The sequence below is a fragment of the Polypterus senegalus genome, chromosome 1, assembly GCF_016835505.1.
Source record: "Polypterus senegalus isolate Bchr_013 chromosome 1, ASM1683550v1, whole genome shotgun sequence".
In the NCBI taxonomy this organism is placed as follows: Eukaryota; Metazoa; Chordata; class Cladistia; order Polypteriformes; family Polypteridae; genus Polypterus; species Polypterus senegalus.
In genome coordinates this window covers 100845135-100866560 of record NC_053154.1, presented here as the reverse complement: position 1 = coordinate 100866560, position 21426 = coordinate 100845135, and the positions used below count along the sequence as shown (strand labels likewise).

Below are 21426 nucleotides of genomic sequence, written 5' to 3'. Positions count from 1 at the left end.
AGGCTGCAAGGATCTTGGCAAAGCTAAAGCCCCGTCTGTGTAAAGCATTTAAGATCACATCAGAATCACATTCAGACTCTAATTACCAAAATTACATTTCTGCAGCTGGTGAGCAGCTCAAAATGTGCTGTCTGTAAGTATAAAATATATCAGCAGACAAGGCATGAAAACGGCAGGTCATCAGGGATTTACACTCAAGCATCCGATTCTGCAGTGTAATCAAAATCAAAAGGAACGTTTCATTGAGAAACAGCTGCGGCCCTTTCAGTCATGGAAACAAAAAAGCCAACATGGAATGGCCTCTCTGTGAGCTTTTGTTACCAAAATAAACGAGACAGGAGTGAGAGGAACACAAGAGCTATGCACCTCATTACAGGCACTGCTCATGGCAATGGCTCGGAAGAAACTGCCAGGGATAAATTCAGCCTTAGACACCTGCATCCTCCTCGGGCCCATGCTGACAAACAAGCACCGGGTATTAGGCAATAAACAAACTGAGCATCACTATGGTGAGCTGCTAAGGCTGATGTTCTGTTTAAGTCATTTGTCAGCTTACAGTTTCGGCTCACAAAGTCTCAGCCTCAAAGTACCCCAGTAAGCAAGTCCTTGTACAGTTGTTAAATTACTGTAGTAAGGTAATGTTTATCTATCTATCTTATAAAGTGCATTTTTGTACTGTCTGTCTATCTGTTCTATAAAGTATCTTTCTGCTCTATCTTATAAAGTGTCTTTCCAATCTGTCTGTCTATCCTATAAAGTGCCTTTCTGCTTTGTCTCTCTATCTATTCTATAAAGTGCCGGTATGATCTGTCTGTCAATCTGTCTATCTTGTGTCAGACACGCATGAGTAGGGGACATCCTTAGGGCTTTTGTACTACATGTAATTCCACCCTGAAGCGTGGGTTGGCACTGTCGCTGACTTCTTCTCCTCTTTTACCCAGAGATTATCAAACAGAAGAGCTGTGATGTCACTTCTGCCTCACACACGGAAGTCCTACCTCTTTGTCAAAGCTGGCTATATATATAGCAAGTCAGTTTTGGACTCATGTCAGCTTAAGATGCATGGGTGACTTGAAAAACACCATTCATTTGTTTTGTTTTTGTCACAAGTTCTAGCAATTAAACAGGGTTCACCTCTGGTGCCGCAACCCTTCATATTTGTCCTGTGCTTCTATTAGATCATTCGTTAATCCTATAAAGTGCTATTCCAATCTTTCTGTCTACCTTTTAAAGTGCCTTTGTCTGTCTGTCTATATTCTACAAAGTGCATTTCCAGTCAATCCCTCTACCTGTCTAGAAATGTTAATCACAACTACACACGTCTATCTAAAATGATTCAAGAGAAGTGCAGACATGTGTCTATTTTGAGCATTTAGAGACGGATACATAAATCTGTCATAAATCTACTCAAACTTACTACAGACATTTGCTTAAATAGACCAGTTAGGCAATGTCAGGGTATAATAATGGATAAGCAGACATTTTATAGATACATAAATCCCCTTTTCAACAAGTCTAGATAAATAAATACAGAAATCTATTGAGACTTTTTGATGACAACTTACAGTAACTGCCTATAAATAGTTAGACCTTTAAAAACAATTATAGAAATGTTTGTATCTGTCTAGATACGTTCACTTTTAAAGACAAATGCTGAAATCTGTATGACTTGTTAAAGACCGCATTATTTGTCTGTCTGCATATCTAAACGTATAAGATACAATTACAGAATTCTATTCGCCATTCCACTTCAGGCCATTTAAAAAAAATAAACAATTACAGAAATCTCTCTTTAACTACAAAGAAGAAATGCAACAGACCACTACGGCGCCAGAGCGCTCCCCCAGGACAGCCCCAGCCCCCTTGCCCATTTCCCCATCTCTAAGTCTGCGGGACTTGCACCCTGGGTAGACGCGGGTGGTCTCCTGCGCTTTGCCTTCACAGTTGTCTTACTTTACGTCAGCCCCCCTGGGCGGGGAGGTAAACAGCTCGGTGTGCGGCGCACGCATTCGCTCGCCTGGGCGTCACTCTCTGAGGAGAGCGCTGTGCGTGCCAGCGCCGGATTTCAGCACCACGGACAGCAGTTTTCGCTTGGATCGCCGGGCTTTGCATGTGCGAGATTGCGCTCAACATCGACAAGACGTTTTCTTTTTCCTCTGTCATTTTTGAGTGGATGTCTGCTGTGCCAGACACAATGGATAACCCTGGTAACCCCTGCTGTTGTTTGCCTGGAAAGTAACCGCACTAAGCTAGACACAAATTATAAGCAATCAATATACAAAGCGTTCCCGTAAGATGGTCCTACGTGACTTTAGATTGTGTTAAACAGAGTAAGGCTCCCTTGCGCCCAATATATTTCACACAGAACTTTTATTTGCTTATCAGATCAATCGCATAGCCAGCCACCTTCACCGAGCTGGCAAGACTGTGTAGGCCCGTTAAAGCTTTTTTTTGCTCGTTTTCGGTCTGCCACCAACTAATGCCACCATTTTATGAGGCTTAACAATATGAATAATTTTGCCACCAGATCACTGAGGGACCGCCACCCATTTAAATCACCCTAGTCAAGCCTGTCTATTTATTTCACACACACGCCTCAATTATCACCCACCCAGCAGGCAGGCGGCTGTCAGTTGCTAAACATTCCATGTCGGCTTTGGTAACTAACGTTCATCCCAGAGGTGACCACCATCTCTGGGTACTACAACAGCACGGGCTCTAACCTCCCATCCCCCACCAGCCCCACCGCCCTGGCAAGAGGCTGCGCGGAGCTCCGAGGCCAACCTTTATCGATGAGGTCCTCGGTCTCGATGTCGAAGCCTTCCCGAAGACACTTCCTCCAGAGTCCCGAGATGGTCGAGTTGAACTGGCGGCTGCAGTGCGATTCGGTGGCCAAGGCTCCGACGGTAAAATGCCGCCGAACTCGGGGCAGAGCCTCCGTCCTCCTCGAATCGTCCCTGGGAGGCATTCGGAGAGGCAAGTTGTGGTTGTGATAAATGTAACCCGGATCAGTCCTCTTGTTGGCGAAGTTCTTGCAGCGCTCACGGTGGCGTCGCGCGTCCGTCTCGTACCAGTAGTCAGTGCAAATGGCCATGGCAAGCAGCCCCAGCGCGCAGAAAGCCATGAAGAGGCCGGCGCTTGTCAGGATCTTCATGGCAGCCATCTTCTCCCTCTCCGGAGAGCCAGAGCTCTGATGAAGCCCGACGGCGGCAACGTGCGTTCAGGCGATGCTGCAGAAAAGCACACGAAGGTGGAGGAAGGGGTGGCAGCGACAGGGGGTGACGGCGCCCCGCTCCGCAGCGCGCTCCTTTGTTGTGCTTCCTCTGGGCAGATGTGCTGTGTTCGCATCGTCTGTGTTGATGAAGGATGGATGAGGGGAGGAGGGAGGGAAGAGGGAGGAGAGCGGAGCAGAGCAGAGGAGAGGAGAGGAGAGGCTGATGATGCAATTCCTCCTTCTTCCTTTTATGTCACATCACATCGGGACTTTCTCACACACTGAGCTCGTCGCGGAAAAGGGCGGATGGGGAGGGCACAATTTGAGATGGGGGGCTTCAAGCGATCTCACTTCACATCGCCGAGGGTGCGCAAAAGATGAGCAGACTGCTGCCAAACATTGCGAAGAGAGAAAAGGTATCTGCCATTAAATAGTGGACACTGGTATTGACGCCCACGGAGCAGGTCAGGAAAGGCGGGGGCTTTGAGAGATGATCCCGAGAAGACCGAGAAGAACTCGAGCACGGCTATAACGGCGGATGGAGATAAAACGTGTGATGGGACATTTGCACTTCTCTTAATGCAATAATTAATATTGCATGGAGTGGTAACAGGGCGAAATATTATCACCACTCTTAAAAATTTCGGTTCTGTGATAGCACTTTAGTGGGATGGGTGGTTCCTTGTAGAACCATTGCCTGACAAAGAACCGTTTCATTCAGGGAAGTGTTCTTTGAATATGAAATTAGTTTATTGGGCATTCACATGTTCCTAATATGTGAACAAAGCAGATATATTTAATGTCTAGTAGGCTATCTAACAGCACACTGGCAAATCAAGAAAACCTGAACCTGAAGCTTGTGTGACTGGATTGAGAATCCTTTTAAATTCCTGATCCATTGGTATTTCACAAATCTGTAGGAATCTATTCATGGTTATTTGTGGAGCCTGTTACGAACCTAAATAAATAAAGGTTCTTTCTGGTGCCTCCAAGTGAATGGTCCTTTTGGGAACAAAACTGGTTCCCCTATGGCATCGTTCAAAGGACTCACTCTAGCACCTTTACTTTTAAGAGTAATAGGGCACCGAGGTGCTGGAAGCTACCTTGGACAGCTCACATTTTATAGCGGTATACACAGCATATTACCATTACTGTTTTTTTTGACATTGATTTGCACAATTCTTGCTCACTCAAATTGAAAACAAAACTGTGCTGACCCTCTAAAGTTAATTTGTATGCATATAAAGCCAGAGAGAGTGAGAGATAGCAGCACAATGAAAATGCGCTCAATGTCTTAAATCTCCACAGCCCCAGGTTCAAATCCTGGCCCAAGTTCTTTCTGGCTATGCTGATTTCCTTCCATGTCCAACAGACATACTGGTTAGACTGACTGGCACCTTGAAAAGTTGTTGCTCTTACATGAATTGGTACATGTATGTACATGGCACTCTGTCATGGAGGTGCTTGCTTTCTGCAAAGTATTCACAGGACTGGCTCCTTGTGACTAACGAGTGAATAGAGCTAGATATGAAAGGCATGGTATAATATAAATGGACAAATCTGAAGCACATTATCTCTTATATACAGTATATTTCTCTTCTGGTTCGTCCTGCTTCCTCTTCAAACCCGGTCACATCACGTCACTGCCCTATATCTAGCCTGACCACGTGACCTTTCATGTGACCTTGATGTGACACCAATGGGGTCATGAGAGAGGAGTGGGGAACGCGGTAGTCTGAAGGAGGAATAGGAATTGAGAAAAGCGGCGAGGGGGTGTATGGGAGGTCACAGCCAGCGTGGGGAAGGGTTTGGAAGAGGAGGAATAGGAATCGAGAAATGCCGCGTGGGCTGTATGTTTGGGGACTGGGTGTGAAGAGGAAGCAGGACGAACCAGAAGAGAAATATATATAAGAGATTATTGAATGGAAACTGATCGCTATCCAAAATTCTGAAACAATCTTCATTCCCAGAATCTCTCTCCTTCCTTCCGACACCAATCTCCCTTTTAAATTTAAATGCACACAATTCCCACTCAGACTTGCCTTCTCCATGACTATCAACACGTCCCAAGGACAAGTGTTTGCAAAGATTTACATTAATCTACAACAACCAGTCTTCAGCCACGGTCAGTTGTACGTGGCTTTTTCTAGGGTTAGATCTTTCGACTCATTATCTGTCGTCTCCAGCAAAACACCTGTTCACAACGGCGTCTTACAAAAAGTATTTCTTTCTTCTTGATTTCTGAATTCCTTTTTCAACGTTTTCCATTCCTATTCGTATGCTACAGCGGGCGTCAGCTAGTATAAGATGAATAGGTTTAAAAAGGCACTGTTCAAGACAGACAGACAGAGAGAGAGAGAGACATAGTGAAGTCAACCATATATGAAGCACTAGGCAGTTACCTGTAGATGGGCAGCTATGAAACATAATGTATAAGTCATCATTATTTGTCTGAAACAGCACACAAATAATCGAGAGATACATTTGGTGATGATTCTTTTGTTTTGTTTTTTAATTCCCAGTTAGAGCACAGGCAATTAAGTGGCTGCTCATGGTCACACAGTATCAGTAGCAGGAGTTGAACACACAATGAACTAGAGTGGCCCAGTGGTGCAGTGGTTAGGAGGCCAGCTCGAAATCACAACCTGATCAGTTCCTGCATGGGGTCTGCATGTTCTCCCAGTCTCTGTGTTTTTTGCTTTTGTCCTCTCACAGCCCAAGGTTGTTTGTTAATTATCAACAGTAAAATGGACCCATATCTGTGAGTGTGGATGCTAGGTCCTGCCCTGCTTCAAATGTTGTAAGATGAGATCTCAGGATTAAATTAGGTAGGCGTAGATATCAGATTAATAAACCAGTTGCACAAATAGGTGGATGATTATATAAATATTACATTTTTGATTTGAGATACTTGTATAGGTGATCAGTTTTTGCTGAAAGTTACCACAATAAGATGAACCAATTAGGATGATTCTCAAGAGTTTAATTTATGTCCACTTGTCTTAAAGACTAAGGAGAATTCAAGGTTTCATTTTAGTTAAAGTCACTATATTACCAAGGGAGTTCAGCAATCAGGAGACACACACTTCTTTAAAGATGGCAGAATGTCGCAACATGTGAGATTGCACAGATAGAGAATTTTGCAATCTCAAGACACAGATCAATACACAAGAACATTAGAGAAGAAAAATGGAGAAGTTGGGTTTGTTAAGCTATAACACTTCCCTAGGAAACTGGATCCTGGACATCCTGGCAAAGAGACCCCAGACAGTCCATGTCAGAAACACCATCTCCAGCACCATCATGCTAAGCACTGGTGCCCCCCAGGGCTGTGTACTCATGCCTCTACTGTTTACTAGCTGATTCATGACTATATGACTGCATACAGCGCTAACATTGTCATTAAGTTGGATGATGACACAACAATGGTGGGTCTTATCAGCAATAGGGACAAGTCATCTTACAGAATGGAGATACGATGACTGGCGGACTGGTGGAAGTGCAATAATCTGTTGTCACACACATGCGAATAGGAGACAGCTGAAGGGCTTAAAGACTAATGGTAACACATCTGCCCAGGGGGTGGCAGGGTGCAGTAACTCTCTTTCTAAGTCTCCTGCAGACCTTTACCGGGAAATCCCACCAGGAACCGCTGCCTCAACTCGGGACACGCCACTTCTGGTCCCGGGCCCTGAAGACGACATCACTTCTTCCAGACTTCCTATAAAGCCTCACTCCCTACCTCTGGATTTCAGTTCTGTTTTGGACTCAGTCTTGTAAAGTACTCTTCCTTACAATTCTTCAATTTTGCAGCCAGGAACAGATTATACAGATGGCTGCCCCAAACCTTTACTATGTCTGAAGTCTCGTGCTTTCACACTGCATCTTGGCATGAACAAGATGAAAGAGTTCTGTTGACTTCAGGAAGGCCCAGGCTGCCCACACCCCACTAGACATCGAGGCCACTGCAGTGGATCTGGTCAAGAGCATCAAATTCCGTACTTGGTTAAATAATACCACCTCCATAGCTAAGAAGGTGCAGCAGCATTTACACTGACTTTGGCAGCTTGGAAAAAGAAGATTACCTCTGACTATCCTCACCACATTCGACAGGGGCACCATCGAGAACGTTCTAACCAGCTGCATCACTGCCTTGTCTGGGGAATGGCAGTGTGGTGTATTCTTAAAAGTGGTTAGAAGTGGTTAAGGCTTCGGTTCAAATCCTGCTACTAACATGGTGTAACCATGAGCATGTCACATGACCTGCCTGTGTTGCAATTGGAAAACCCAAAGAAATGCAATCAATTGTATCATAAATGTTATAAGTTGCCTTGGATAAAGGCGTCAGCCAGATAAGTAAATGTAAATATCTCTGACCATAAGGTCCTACAACAGATAGAGCACACAGAACAAAAGTTCATTGGGACCTCTCTGCACTTTATTATAGACATCTTTATGAAGTGTTCCATCTGCAGAACCTACAGCACTTTGAAGGACCACTTCCATCTGGCAGAAGGTATTGTTGCATCTGAAACAGTTCTGCCAGGTTCTGCAACAGCATCTACCCCTTGGCTGTCTGGATGCTGAACTCTGTGCTGCCCCCTGGCCTCAGATTCTCTCCTAGCAGCTTATGTATATGCAGTACATTTGTTACACTTGTTACTACTGCTGTTCTTTTATTAATAACCAGGGGGCTTTGGCCCCTGCTCGCTTCACTTGCCAATCCCCGGGCCAGCATTATGCGCTAGCCTCTTTGCGGTTCTGTCAGTCGCATAAGGGGAAGCGGATGTACAATTTAAACAGATTTTTATTTTCATGGGAATTATTACATATGCATAATAGAATTAACTATTTTATATTACAGCGAGTAATTAACCATAGTAAAAAACAGTAAAACATAATAATTTAAGGGTGGCATGGTGGCACAGTGGGTAGTGCTGCTGCCTTGCAGTTAGGAGACCCGGGCATTAAAAGTAAATTATGTTTCATTTTGCATTATAATTATTTGTTGTGTTATACGATTTCATTCTGTTTGGCTTTGAAATTAACACGCAAATACTTTTTAAACTTACACTCTTACTGTAAAACTTAAATTGTAAAAACAATTTTTTTAAATTAAATTTTCGTCAATATCGCATTCAATTTTGATTCTGTTTTTGGACTTTCATTGTGACAACGCAACATATTACTGCTCGTGATTGAATTTTGTTTCTTTCTATTAAATAAAACGACTTTTTCAAATGTTTGTCTCTGTGATTTGTTAATTGTCATAGCAAAAGCTATTCTAATGGGAAACATATCAAGATCTCCTTTGTTGTCTAATGTTATCTGCAGAAGAGTTATTACATTACCTTTCTTGGATACATCCTGTTATGTATACATATTCATTTGTAAATGGTAAAGGAAATGGTTATGTGCGCATGTGTAATATAAATAAGGGGGTGTGGAGTTTAGAGCAGTTGTGTGAAAGAAGCAATAGAGAGGCACGTGTGTGAGAAGGATAATAGCGTTTGCGGTTGGTTCAGTTTTGTAAAATAAAGTGTTCCTGTTGTTCATCACCCTGTGGAATTTGTTTGTGTTAAAACATATACAGAAAATATGAATATATAACAAATTGGCGACGAGGATGGGATCAGCGAACTCAACGCAAAAGCAACAATGGCTCAGATAGGAAAAATATCAGAATACGAAGAATCCAAGGAGGACTTCAGTTGTTACCTGGAACGGTTGGAGCTCTGGATGACAGCAAAAGACATGCCAGAGGATAAGAAGGTCTGTGCTTTTATGTATTATAGGCGCAAAGACCTACAGCTTGTTAAAGAATTTAGTCGTGCCAGCTACCCCAAGTACAAAGACGTACGCGGAGCTGAAAGAAGCGCTGTTAGCACATTACAAACCGCAGCCTTTGATTATAGCGGAGCGGTTCCTTTTTCATAAACGAAACCAGTGGGAAGAGGAAAGTATCGCTGAATATGTTGTGGCCTTGAAACAGTTGTCAGCGAGTTGTAATTTCGGGACTTTTCTGGAAGAAGCGCTGCGAGATAAGTTAATATGTGGCATACACTGTGAAGAAATACAGAAAGAACTTTTGTCATAAGTAGACTTGACTTGTCATAAGGCTTGTAAAACGGCGCTGGCTATGGAACTTGCTGCTAAAAACTCGAAGGAACTGGCTTGCAAATCCACTTTGCAAACGGAGTTGGTGCGGAAAGTGTATCGCTCGGGAGAACAGTCTTTTCAAAAAGAATATCGCCCTATGTCATTTAAAAAGAAAACGGCATCAAGTTTCTATGGAAGGGGAGGAGAGGACTTTAATAAGGACAACAAATGTTATCGCTGTGGGGGCAAGCATGATGCTCAGACGTGTAAGTTCAAAAACGAAAAGTGCTTCTCCTGCTCTAAAACAAGTCATTGCGCCTGCGTGTGCAGAAACAAAACCGAGAATAAAGGTGCAGCAAACTGTTTTCTAAAGAGGAAGAAATTGATCTTAGTGACAGTGACTTAGGAGTCTACATCTGTTTCAGCATAGTCTATTAATACGCATTTAACCAATTTGCCGTGTATCCAATCAACATTTCTGCCGTTAATTCGTTTGACTTCCTTGTTTCTCATTGCTAGGATTGCACATGTACTCATTTCTTCTGTTGATAACCCTTCGGAATAAAGATTTGGACATAACAAGTCTTCGTTTATTGGAAACTTAAAGTGAGGAAAACGTAAAAATTTCCAAGAGCTGAGAGAGCAGGGACTGTTGTCTGTCAAAAGCATTCACAAGAATGAGAGGTGAGAGGACCGTGTACGTGATTGAATATGGTTGAGAGGAGGGCATGACTTGAAAAAATCTCATGGCCAAAGTCTTGTCTCATCCCAGGATTTTTTTTTTTATATAATAGAGACTATTTATATCAGTTTATTAATATCTACTCTTTATTACTTTTATTTATTTATGTATTTACTGTACAGTTCTTCACTTGTCCTGTGTTTATGCATATGAAGCACTCCAGTCCTGGGGTACATTATTTTTTTCCCCTGTATGCTGCAATACGCTGTATGGACGGTATGACAATAAAGCCACTTGACTTGACTTAGGAGTCCGCGCCGCTGGACATCCTCAACCCAAAGAGCCCAAGACAATCAGGTCTCATCACTGAAAATCGTTTTGTGAATGCAAAGCAACCTACATTCTCCTCCTCAATAGCTACATGAATCTCAGAAATAAGAAGCAATCTGTTGTCTTCACTAATGACTAGGGTGCCAGTCTTTGGAAGCCAAAGCAGCCTGCTGCCTCCATCAATGATTGGGATTGGCACCTCTGAAACTGTAAGAAGCCGGCAGTCTGTATCAACAACTGAAGCACAAATCTCAGAAATCACAGATCTGCTGTCTCTGTCTCAGAAAGCAGGAGCCGTCTGTTGGATTTATCAGTAATTAGGATGCCAGCCTTAGAAATTTGAAAAACAGCCTGCCATCTCCTACAGTGATTGAGGCACACATCTTGAAGATCAGAAGTGTCCTGTTTTTCTAATCAGTGATTTAAGGAGCCAACCTCAGGAATCCATGAAGTCTGCCACCTCCAGGTGTAAATCTCAGGAATCAAAAGCAGCCTGCTGTCTTCATCAATGAGTGTGGTGCCAGTTTCAGGAATCAAAAGCAGCCTGCTTGGGGGTAAAATCTTCGATTTTAAAAAAAGCCCAGCATTGATGCTGATAGGGACACATGTTTAGTACAGCCCAGGACATATTGGGGCTAGTATGTAGGATTTGGGAAAGGACGCCATCAGAGCACAAAGCACATTGGGTTTTGCCAAGCTCACATTCCTGGCATGGCCAGCAGTGTCCATTTTGGGGCTGTCAATTAGGAGGATCACTGGTATGTCTTCAGTAACAATGGCCTCCCAGAACTAAACCAAAAATTAACATCATGCTCACATTCAACCATAAAATCTAAGGGGGGACCTTATCAACATCTTTCCTGAAAATTGAGAAGGATGGAGGTATCCAAGTGGAACACACTTGCTGTTTGGACTCCAAATCTTAAGAGCCATGTGAGAGTTTTGAGATTGTGAAAAAGTCCCTCTTACCATTGATGCCACAGTTGTCCTAATATGGCGCCTTGTACTTTAGGCCAATGGCTGTTAGTGTATCAGACTTCATTTTATTAATTTTAGCGTTTCACAAATCATAACTTCTCATAAACTCAGTGCGGTGAATCACACTATGACATTGGTGTTATTTCATGTTGGTGTATAGATGTTTCATTTTGATTAAACAGTTATGAAAGGGGCTTACCTTCAGGAGTTAGAAAGTGGTGCCAATGAGAGCTCCGGTGAAGGAAATGGCAGTCCAGGGAGAGTTGTGAGGGGCTACACGACTCCTCCAAGCCTCCAGACAGGAGAAGGAATCCCAGTACAAGGTACCAAGCTGCATTAGTAAAGAATCAAAGTAGTGAAGCCATTTCGGGTGGGAGGTAAAGAGCCTGAGAGAGAAATGTGGCATTACTTGCTGGAAAGTTGCTGGAGTTGTGGTGGCTCTTCACAACATGTATGTGAGCTTGGGTAGCAAATTTATAGTGTAACATGGCCACCTACAATTAACTTTTCTTTAATGGGGTTATCTAATGTGGCTGCCGATTGACAGTATTTTGTCCCCTCAGGGATGCTATAGAAAAGGAGGGTGTCTCCATTTTGTACCCAGATCTCTTGTAACAGGGTGTTGTAGGTGTGAACAAACTGGCAATAAACTTGGAGTGCTCTCCATACCAGCCTGCTCTGCTTAATTCATTTATGACTGATTCAAAGCCATCTCACAGCACCGCACCATCCCTGCTGCTGGCCTTGGTTTGAAATGAGATGTTCCAGGCCATTGCAAAGCATCAGTCAAATGGACACAACCTGTGAGTGAACTGCTCAGCTTCATTATTAATGAGATCAAACTCCGCAGAGAGTGAGTGACCTTCTGGTCAGAGCGGTTATAACAGTGGAACACAGGAGCCATACGCAGAGTCAATGTGTAGAAGCAACAGTTGGCCTGGACATGGAGACAACAGACTGGACCACTCTTGGTGGACACTGAGGTAAAGTGAGAGAATATCATCGTGGTGAGTCAGGTACATTCTGGAGTATGAGATCCTGCTGTCACAGTAATCATCAGCCCTATTAAGTGATATGGAGTTCAAAAGGACACAAAATAGGAGCAGAAGTCCAAAGGTAGGGGATTCTCCATGGCCAGATATTACAATTGCTTCTACCCGCAGAAACATTTTCGGATGATGTACCATTCTTGCCCATTTTAATGAGGTTCAAAAAGCAGACAGGCATCAGGTGTTTTGCATTTCAGTCTAGATGCCACCAACCAACACTGATGAGGTTCACCTTACTCTTTATACTAAACGTAACTGGAGTCCAGTGAACTTCTGGAGCTGTCATGGACAATCTGCATCCCGTCAAAGTGTCTTCTGAAGTACGAGCTGTTAATGGGCAGGCGGGCAGACTAGCACTAGATGTCAAGACTGGCCTGGCACCTGACAAAACAAGGGAGCAAAGGTGCAATAAAAATATAACTAATTCAATGAATGAAATATAACAAAATAAACAATAACATTGTGCACCCACAGCCAAACTCCAGCCATAGGGTTAGAACTAAAACACAAAATCGATAAGACTGAAAAAGATGAGAGCAGCCCGTTAAAGCTGAGATAGCGTTTTGAGAGTTATTTTCAATAGTGATAGCTGGGCAGACCCCTACAGAATTATTTGTGCTCCTATCCTACATAGTCGCCCAGGCCCAGAACAAAGCACCATTAAGATGTAAATGAGCAAAATTGCACCCACCTGGGCCTCATGGATGTGGTAAAGCCTCTTGATTAATGGCTTAAATCCTACAATTTTGATGGATGTCCTGTCACTCAGAAGGTCATTTACTGCAAAGAAAGGGCCACATGATTTGACTAACAGCTAAGGACTTGCTGATGGCTTTGATTTTTTTTTTGTTCTTATTACCTCCTAGAGCACACGATGGGTTTCACCATTGCATTAGGGATTCGTCCCCCACTGAGACACACCTGCTACACCCCCGTTTTCTCCATCAGACTTCATGTTTCTATCTATTAGTATTATCTGGGCAGATTGCAATGGCTACCACAGTGTGGTATTGGACTGATGAGAATTCATTCCAGCCACTTTAAATTGTAGTCAGTTACAGTTGCTGAGGACTTCTTTTGCCTTCATATTAATTGCCTTGCTTCATGTGATTCAAAACATTTCATTTTTACTTTTTCTTAACCTGCAGTCAAACACTAATGGGGTGCAAAGTGAGCCAACTCATGACCAGCTCACTCAGGGGTCTCACTCCGTTCAACCAAGTTTCCTAATTAGGAGCCACTTTTTGCTGTTAAACACATTATTTAATTTGGTGGCTTCTTAGAACTCTCATTCTGTGATACTAGACATTTCCAAAACAGCTCATTTGCTTTTTCCTGCATGTAATATGAAAATGTTGGCTGGCCCAGAGCAGGTTTCCTTTCAAATATTCTTTTAAACAGATATTGCATGGTGGACACTTGGGGAAAAAAATGGGACCTGGTCAGCTGTTTCCTTGATTTACATCATATTGTTAAAGCAAAAAGATTAAGGTTTCTGAAACTTAAAAAAATCAAGTCAGTTAAAATTACAGCAAAAGATTTCTATAGGCTGCGGTGGGTTGGCGCCCTGCCCGGTATTGGTTCCTGCCTTGCGCCCTGTGTTGGCTGGGATTGGCTCCAGCAGACCCCCGTGACCCTGTGTTCGGATTCAACGGGTTGGAAAATGGATGGATGGATTTCTATAGGTAGCCGTAACTTGTTAGAGGATGGGAGCGCGCACTGATACACCCTCCACACCACAAACCACCTCAGGATCCCAAGTGAGGACCCGAGTGCAGCCGTGCAACGGGTGACATCTCAGTACCACACTACTGCGAATGGAGTACAACAGTGGGAAGGATTTTTTCCATTTTTTACAGTGGCCACCATAAAAAAAACAAAAAAAAAAAACTTCATACTGGTTCCATTCCATCTGAACTGGCGTGGTGCTGAGGTGTCACCCGTTACATGGCTGCACTCGGGTCCTAATCTGGGATCCTGAGTTGGTTCGTCATGTGGTGGGTGCGGCAATGCGCTGTATCAGTGTGTGCTCCTAACCTCAGTGGCCGGAGTGCCAATCCTGCCACCAATCTCCGCGTTTTCCCAGCAAATTGGAGAACTGGTAAGTGGTTAGCACTAGCAGCGAAGAAAATGGCATGGAAGAAAAACCTTTAGTTGCAGCAGCAATCCAGGATCTGAGTTTGATTACCCCAGCGTACTTTTAAAATCAAAGAAAAAAAGATTTGAAGAACCGCAAAAGGCAAGCTGTAATCTTTGGAAAGTTCCACACCTGTAGTCTCGCTGAAGCCATAAGTATAAGAAATACGCCTGGAGAGAATCACGGGCGAACTATGCTTAAAAGTGGGCGGGAACAATTCGACGGCTCACTGAGTGCCACATTTTCTAACCAATCCAACGCCGCATAGAGGCAAGGCTCCAAAAAGGGGCAGTGATTTCGAACTGCAAAGATCAGAGGTGCTCGCGCTAACCTGGCCCAACAGATATGGAGGAATATTTCGGACAAAATGAAATAAATAAATAAATGCGTAAATAAATAAAAGTACTGTGAAATGTGAGCATAAATAAATAAATGTGTCATGAAATGAGAGCCTTAATAAATGAATGTCATGAAATGAGAGCATAAATAAATAAATGTATCACGAAATATGTTTTTCGTTGCTTATTTATTTATTTCATTTTGTCCGTAACATTCCTGCAAACCATCATGAAATACGGCTTGAAATAAAACTGTCACTTTCACTCGTCAAAGTTGAGAGGGTGGGCTCTAACACGCCCTCTAGTTACTGATTGGTGAATCGATAGCACAATAATTAATTAGAAAAATGCTTACTACTGCCGATGAAATGGATTCTGCCGAAGATATTACGTATTTTAGAGAGAGAATTGAAGATTTATCGGAAGAAATTACAATGTTGGCGGCCCTTTTAGGCTCCGATATAGATGAAACTGTTTTTGAAATTATCGAAGAACAGGTGGAACGGACTCGACTACACTCCAGTTCAGGTGATGCAGTTCCCTGCTCTGGACGTCCATCCTTTGACTTTCCAGCTGAGTCAATAGAACACCTTCTGTTATGCGGTTTAAAAGTACGACAGATTGCAGATCTATATGGTGTATCGGAGAAAACGATCACAAGGCGAATGAGCCAGTTTGATATACGGTAAGCTGCAACGGCTGTATTAGTTTAGGTACTTTGACATGGAATGCCCAAAGCAACTCCAACTAATATTTTGAACTGAACAACTTTACCACTGATCAGAGCTGTACAGTTGTTTGAAAAAGTAGCTCCGAATATGCAACGGACTTTATACTCATAAAACAAGGGTCAAATACTCGGTTCTAAAAGGGCCGCCAACATTGTAATTTCTTCCGATAAATCTTCAATTCTCTCTCTGAAATACGTAATATCTTCGGCAGAATCAATTTCATCGGCAGTAGTATGTATTTTTCTAATTAATTCTTGTGCTATCGATTCACCAATCAGTAACTAGAGGGCGTGTTAGAGCCTACCCTCTCAACTTTGACGAGTGAAAGTGACAGTTTTATTTCAAGTCGTATTTCATGACGGTTTGCAGGAATGTTACGGACAAAATGAAATAAATAAATAAATAAATAAATAAGCAACGAAAAACATATTTCGTGACACATTTATTTATTTATGCTCTCATTTCATGACATATTTATTTATTAAGGCTCTCATTTCATGACACATTTATTTATTTATGCTCACATTTCACAGTACTTTTATTTATTTACGCATTTATTTATTTATTTCATTTTGTCCGAAATATTCCTCCATACAACAGACAGCAAGCCTCGCATTGCGATGACCCGTCTACAGTCAAAAAAATCAGAAAAAACCTATTAGACATACAGTATGTGTATCGCGTATGCAGAGAGCACATTGCACGTTTTAAAATAAATGAACCCTGATGCAAGGGGAACCCTTTTCTGTAGCATCAATTTATATTAATGGACGAGTGGCAAACGTAAATGTTACGTTGTTGTAGGAGCTCTGTGTGCTCTCTTGATCAGTTATAATGAGTACAAGTTTGAAAGAACTGGCAGCTATGCTTTTGAAAACATTAACTGAAAAATACAGTATGTATTTAAAGTTAACGGTGTGACACACACCCTCAAAAAAACTGTTGTTAAGAGAGGTGATAACGAGGAGCTCCGGGAGATGCAGATTTCAGTACAGCACGGAGGAGGCTGCACAACATCCACCTACTGATTTCACGTCTACACGAATAACTACAGACATGTAACATTACTTTTTGAATGGAAATGCAAAATGCAACTGAAAGAGTTAACTTTTTGTTTGTTCTGAAAAGCACCCGTCATTACCATTGGAATTGAGTGGTTGACTGGTGTCTTAATAGCAAAATAAAAAACTTACACAAAATTTTAACAAAGGAGCTCTTAAAGGTACCAGAGCAGATCATCTTAGCCAAATGCCTCTCTTAAAAAATCAGTTCCAGGATCTGTAGCACAGAAGCCATATTTGGCCATGAGGTGATTGTCTTTTCAACTTTTATATGCTTTTTTTTTAGGGCTGTCACACTGATTCAGTAAAGTTGTCATGCAGTTAAGGCAAAATTAACTTCTGAGATTTGTCAGGTAAACAAGACAGACGTTTTGACATATGGTATTTATACTCGCTAATCAGTCACGGGGGTCTTACTGGAGCCAATCCCAGCCAACACAGGGTGCAAGGCAGGAAAAACCCCGGGCAGGACGCCAACCCAGCGCAGGGCATCGCTAATCAGAAAGTGACAAAGTTTAACACGATTAGCAAATGAAAGTGAGAATTTCACCATCCCCTGTATACGCGTCAGTGATGATTTTATAATGACTTACAGTAATAACAAGTCACTGTCAGAGCAGGAGGTCTAGTCCAGGCCTCCTTAATAATTGCAGGGGTGTAATGAAGTAAAAAATAGCAAATCTGTTGTGGACACACTGGGAACAAAAGGATTAACACAAAAACCAGGAGATGATTCAGAAATGAGAAGCACGTGTCAAAAAACTGGAGGAGCCAAACAAGAAGGGATGATTTAACAGTATTCAAAGGGCAAGAGGAAATCGAAGGTCAGATTCAGGAATGGGATTGTAACCAGACACACAAAATCCTACTGCTAGGGACAACTTGTAATAAAGCTAATTATCATGAAGAAGATCAAGAGAGGTTTTGCAACTCCCAATGTTTGAAGGTTGTCCTCCATTGTTGACATATTTATATTAAATAAATGGCCATTGGAACCTTACTCTTATTCGATGTTAATTAATGTTGATTTATTTTGTTTTCTTATTGTGTCTTTTATTTTTCTATTCTTTATTATGTAAAGTACTTTGAGCTACTGTTTGTATGAAAATGTGCTATATAAATAAATGTTGTTGTTGTTGTTAAACAGCTGGTGACATCAACATGGACTTGGTCATGTGAGCATTTCCAAAGCGTCATGTAAACACAGGAAAACAAGATGGTAGCCAATATTATCTTTTAAGGCAAAAAGTTAAAATGTCAGAAATGGATGGAGACAAAAACATACATATGAACAAACATTAATTCTAGACAGCCAAGACATGTTTTACTGAGACGACCATTTAAGCGACTCCAAATCAAGGCAACCCCGACAGAGGCCTAGTATCTTTAAACACAACTAATGATCGAGGTGGAAGATCCAATCAGGGTGAATCTCTTTCTATGCCAAAACATAAAGTTTACAAACTTCACCCAATCCATCATATTTACCATCCACCTTAATTAAAAGGGAAATGTCCGTGTATCTGTGTGTCTGTCTGGTTGCTGTTATCCAACAGATGGTGCATCACTAACATTAGCACTGCTTTTACGAATCACATACCAAATGGCACATAACCCAGACACAGCAACCAGACAGACACACTGCTCTGCAGACATTAACGCTGAACACATCAAATAAACAGTAACTGCCAGTCAGACACAAGCCGGCTTTTCTACCATTAATAAAAGGACAATCGTCTGTATTTCAGTGTGGTTGGTATGTCTCTGTTTTATGCCATTTTGTATGAGAATTGTAAAAGTAGTGTGCCATCAATTGGAATGACAAATGCATTTTTTTAACAAATGTTTTTGATGTGCCATCTGTTGGAATGGCAAATGAAGTGCCTGTTATTACCACACACATTAAAAATACATTCCAATAGATGAAGCACTACAAACATTAACACTGAGGTCTGTAGTGTGGTGTAGAGGTTTAAGCTTTGGACTTCAGACCCTGAGGTTGGGCGTTCAGATCCCGCTACTGACACAATGTGACCCTGAGCAAGTCACATGAACTGCCTGCGCTCCAATTGGAGAACCCAAAAGAAATGTAACCAATTGTATTTTAAAAGTTGTAAGGTGCCTTGGATAACGGTGTCAGCCAAATAAATTACTGCATTGTTAACTTTAGTTTTTAATTCATATTAGATAGTTAGCACAGTTAATTATTATTAAAGGAGCCCCAAAAATAAATTCAGTTCTGAAAAGGCAAAGACCTTTTAACCCAATGGAGTTCCTGTCCATTCATTCATTTGCTTACCCAGTTCCATTTCTGGAGCGTGTGAAGTGTTTGAACGTCTTAGCCACACTGGGACTCAGTTTGGCAGCCATCTCTGACAGGAAACACTCACCTAGTGGAGGCCATCAACCTAACATGCAAGTTTTTGGGTTGTTGAAGGAAGCTGGGGTACCTGGGGACATAGGAAGAACATGCATGGTCCACACCGATAGTGAACAGGTCCAGACTCAAAACCGGGTACCTGGAGAAATGAGGTAAGCTTCTTATGCACTTAATGTGGTCAAATTCAGGTCTATAATTACATTTGTAAAATTGCTTTTAAGTAAATTACTGGTTTTAAATATTTATTTGAACAAATGCTGGTCAGATGCTGTTTGAGCCAGGACTCACTAACTTCATCATTTTAAATACTTCTGTCTGCCGAAGTGAAATATTACAGCTTTGTAACTTTCCTTGACCCAATCAAATGCTACAGCCAGCCTGCTAAATCTTTTGGAAGTGAAATGTATTCTGAATTCCATACTAACCCCTACTTTCGCTATTGTTCTTCTTCTGGTTTTCTGTGGTGGCGATCTGCATCACCACCGCCCAATCAAAGCACCCTGCTGCCCCTACATCGAGGGTCCACATGACCATCAACGTCTAATTCTTCTAAATGGAGCCTGAAAACCACGAGGATTGATTGAGATCATTTATGTCAGGTAGAATGTCTAGAGGGAGCTGGGTGGTCTCGTGGCCACTGAACCCCTGCTGATTTTGTTGTTTTTTTTTTCTCCAGCTGTCTGGAGTTTTTTTATTATTTTTTATCTATTTTGTCTTTTTTCTCTTTCTTCATCCTGTAAAGCACTTTGAGCTACATCATTTGTATGAAAACGTACTATATAAATAAATATTGTTGTCGTTGTTAATAAAGTATCTATCTATCTAAAAAGCACCCTTGTCACTAGGAAGGCTCAGAGCTGCATTTACATGCAAATGGCAGCCATTGCCCTGCATTTGCTGCAGTCGTATTCAGCAGTTGTCTGGTCTCAACTCACTGCATGAAATCCACGCATTTAAACCAAGGAGGTTGGCTTGGCAAACCCTGGAGTTTCTCCTCCATGGCAGGTGTTCAATGAAAGTCACTCACTGCCTGAACTTCAGAGAGTGAGCCAGACAGGCTGTATATAGTGCCTTACACAAGTATTCAATTGACCAACTGTCAGATTTTACTGAATATCCTACATCCTACACTAAGCCTTTCTTCTCTGTGACATATTTAGAATAAAGGACAGAAACTCTAATTTTGTTAATCTGACATGTTATTAAAAAGGAAATATTATGTCTGGATAAGTACGCAGTCCCCACATTTTAATATTCTGTACAGCCACCTTTTGATACCATACCAGCTTGAAGTGTTTTGGGCCAAGCATGTCTTGACCTTGCCCACTGTTCTCAAGTGATTTTTGGCACATCCATCTAGGTACATTTCCTCCAAGTCGTCCAAGTTAGTTTGATGACACTTTTGCACTACAATTTTCAAACAGTCACACAGATTCTCATTTGGATTGAAAGGAGGGTTTGGACTGGCCATTGTGCGGCATTCATCTGTCTATCCTAGAGACCTTCTGTTTGGTGTCAGTGTCAGGCTGGAGGATAAATGTTTGCACAAGTTCACGTTTTTTAGAGGATTCCAAGTGGGCTCTGCTTGTACTTTCCACTATTGATTCTTCATTTTTCTTCTTTTGTTTGTTGCACACATACTGTACCTCTATGAAATTTGGCAATAAAGGTCTATCTTGATCTCATCTGATCCACAAACCCTTTTGTCACAACACAAATGGTTCACTCTCATGCTTTTCAGGACATTCAGATGGACCTTCACATGTCTTATTTTTATTTTATTCAAGGCTTCTTTTTTATTCCCCTTTAATACAGGTCCGTGTGACGCAGAGCTGTTGATATGGTTTTCCTGATGCTCCTATTCTCCAGTCTCAGCAACTGAACTCCTTTAAAGTGCTTGTTGGCCTCTCTGTGGCTTCTCTCACTGGTCTCCTGCTTGTTTAAGAGGTGACAAGATTGAAGCGTTTAAAATTCTGAAGGGAATTAGTACAGTGGATCGAGAACATGGGACACAGTTGGAAACTTGTTAAGGGAAAATTTCACACAAACATTAGGAATTTTTTCTTTCCAAAGAGAACCACAGTTACATGGAATAAGCTACCAAGTAGTGTGGTAGACAGTAAGACTTTAAGGATGTTCAAAGCTCAACTTGATGTTTTTTAGAAGAATTAAGTGGATAGGACTGGTGAGCTTTGTTGGGCGGAATGGCCTGTTCTCGTCTAGATTGTTCCAATGTTTGCTCAGACAGTTTTGAGGTTGGTTTGACCTGGTGCCAACATTAACGGCCATGAAGTGAACCACTGGGATATCCAAACACTTGGATGTACAGTAGTTTTGTATCTTTCTCTTAATTTATGTCCCTGTTTTTAACTTCTTTGGCGTGCTCTGGAGTCTTCACTTTCATAGCCTTCCTTCGGATCCACAATG

General features: G+C 42.0%; 1 protein-coding gene across 1 annotated transcript in view; it reads right to left on the bottom strand.

Annotated features, from left to right (window-relative positions):
- Positions 1-3631, bottom strand: part of tmem276b (transmembrane protein 276b) — a 35684-nt gene extending 32053 nt beyond the window's left edge. Inside the window, exon 1 of the mRNA XM_039754199.1 lies at positions 2785-3631. Within this exon, the coding sequence (XP_039610133.1) occupies positions 2785-3163 (379 nt within the window). The 5' untranslated portion in view covers positions 3164-3631. The remainder of the gene's footprint in view (positions 1-2784) is intronic.
- Between the last annotated feature and the right edge of the window lie 17795 nt (positions 3632-21426).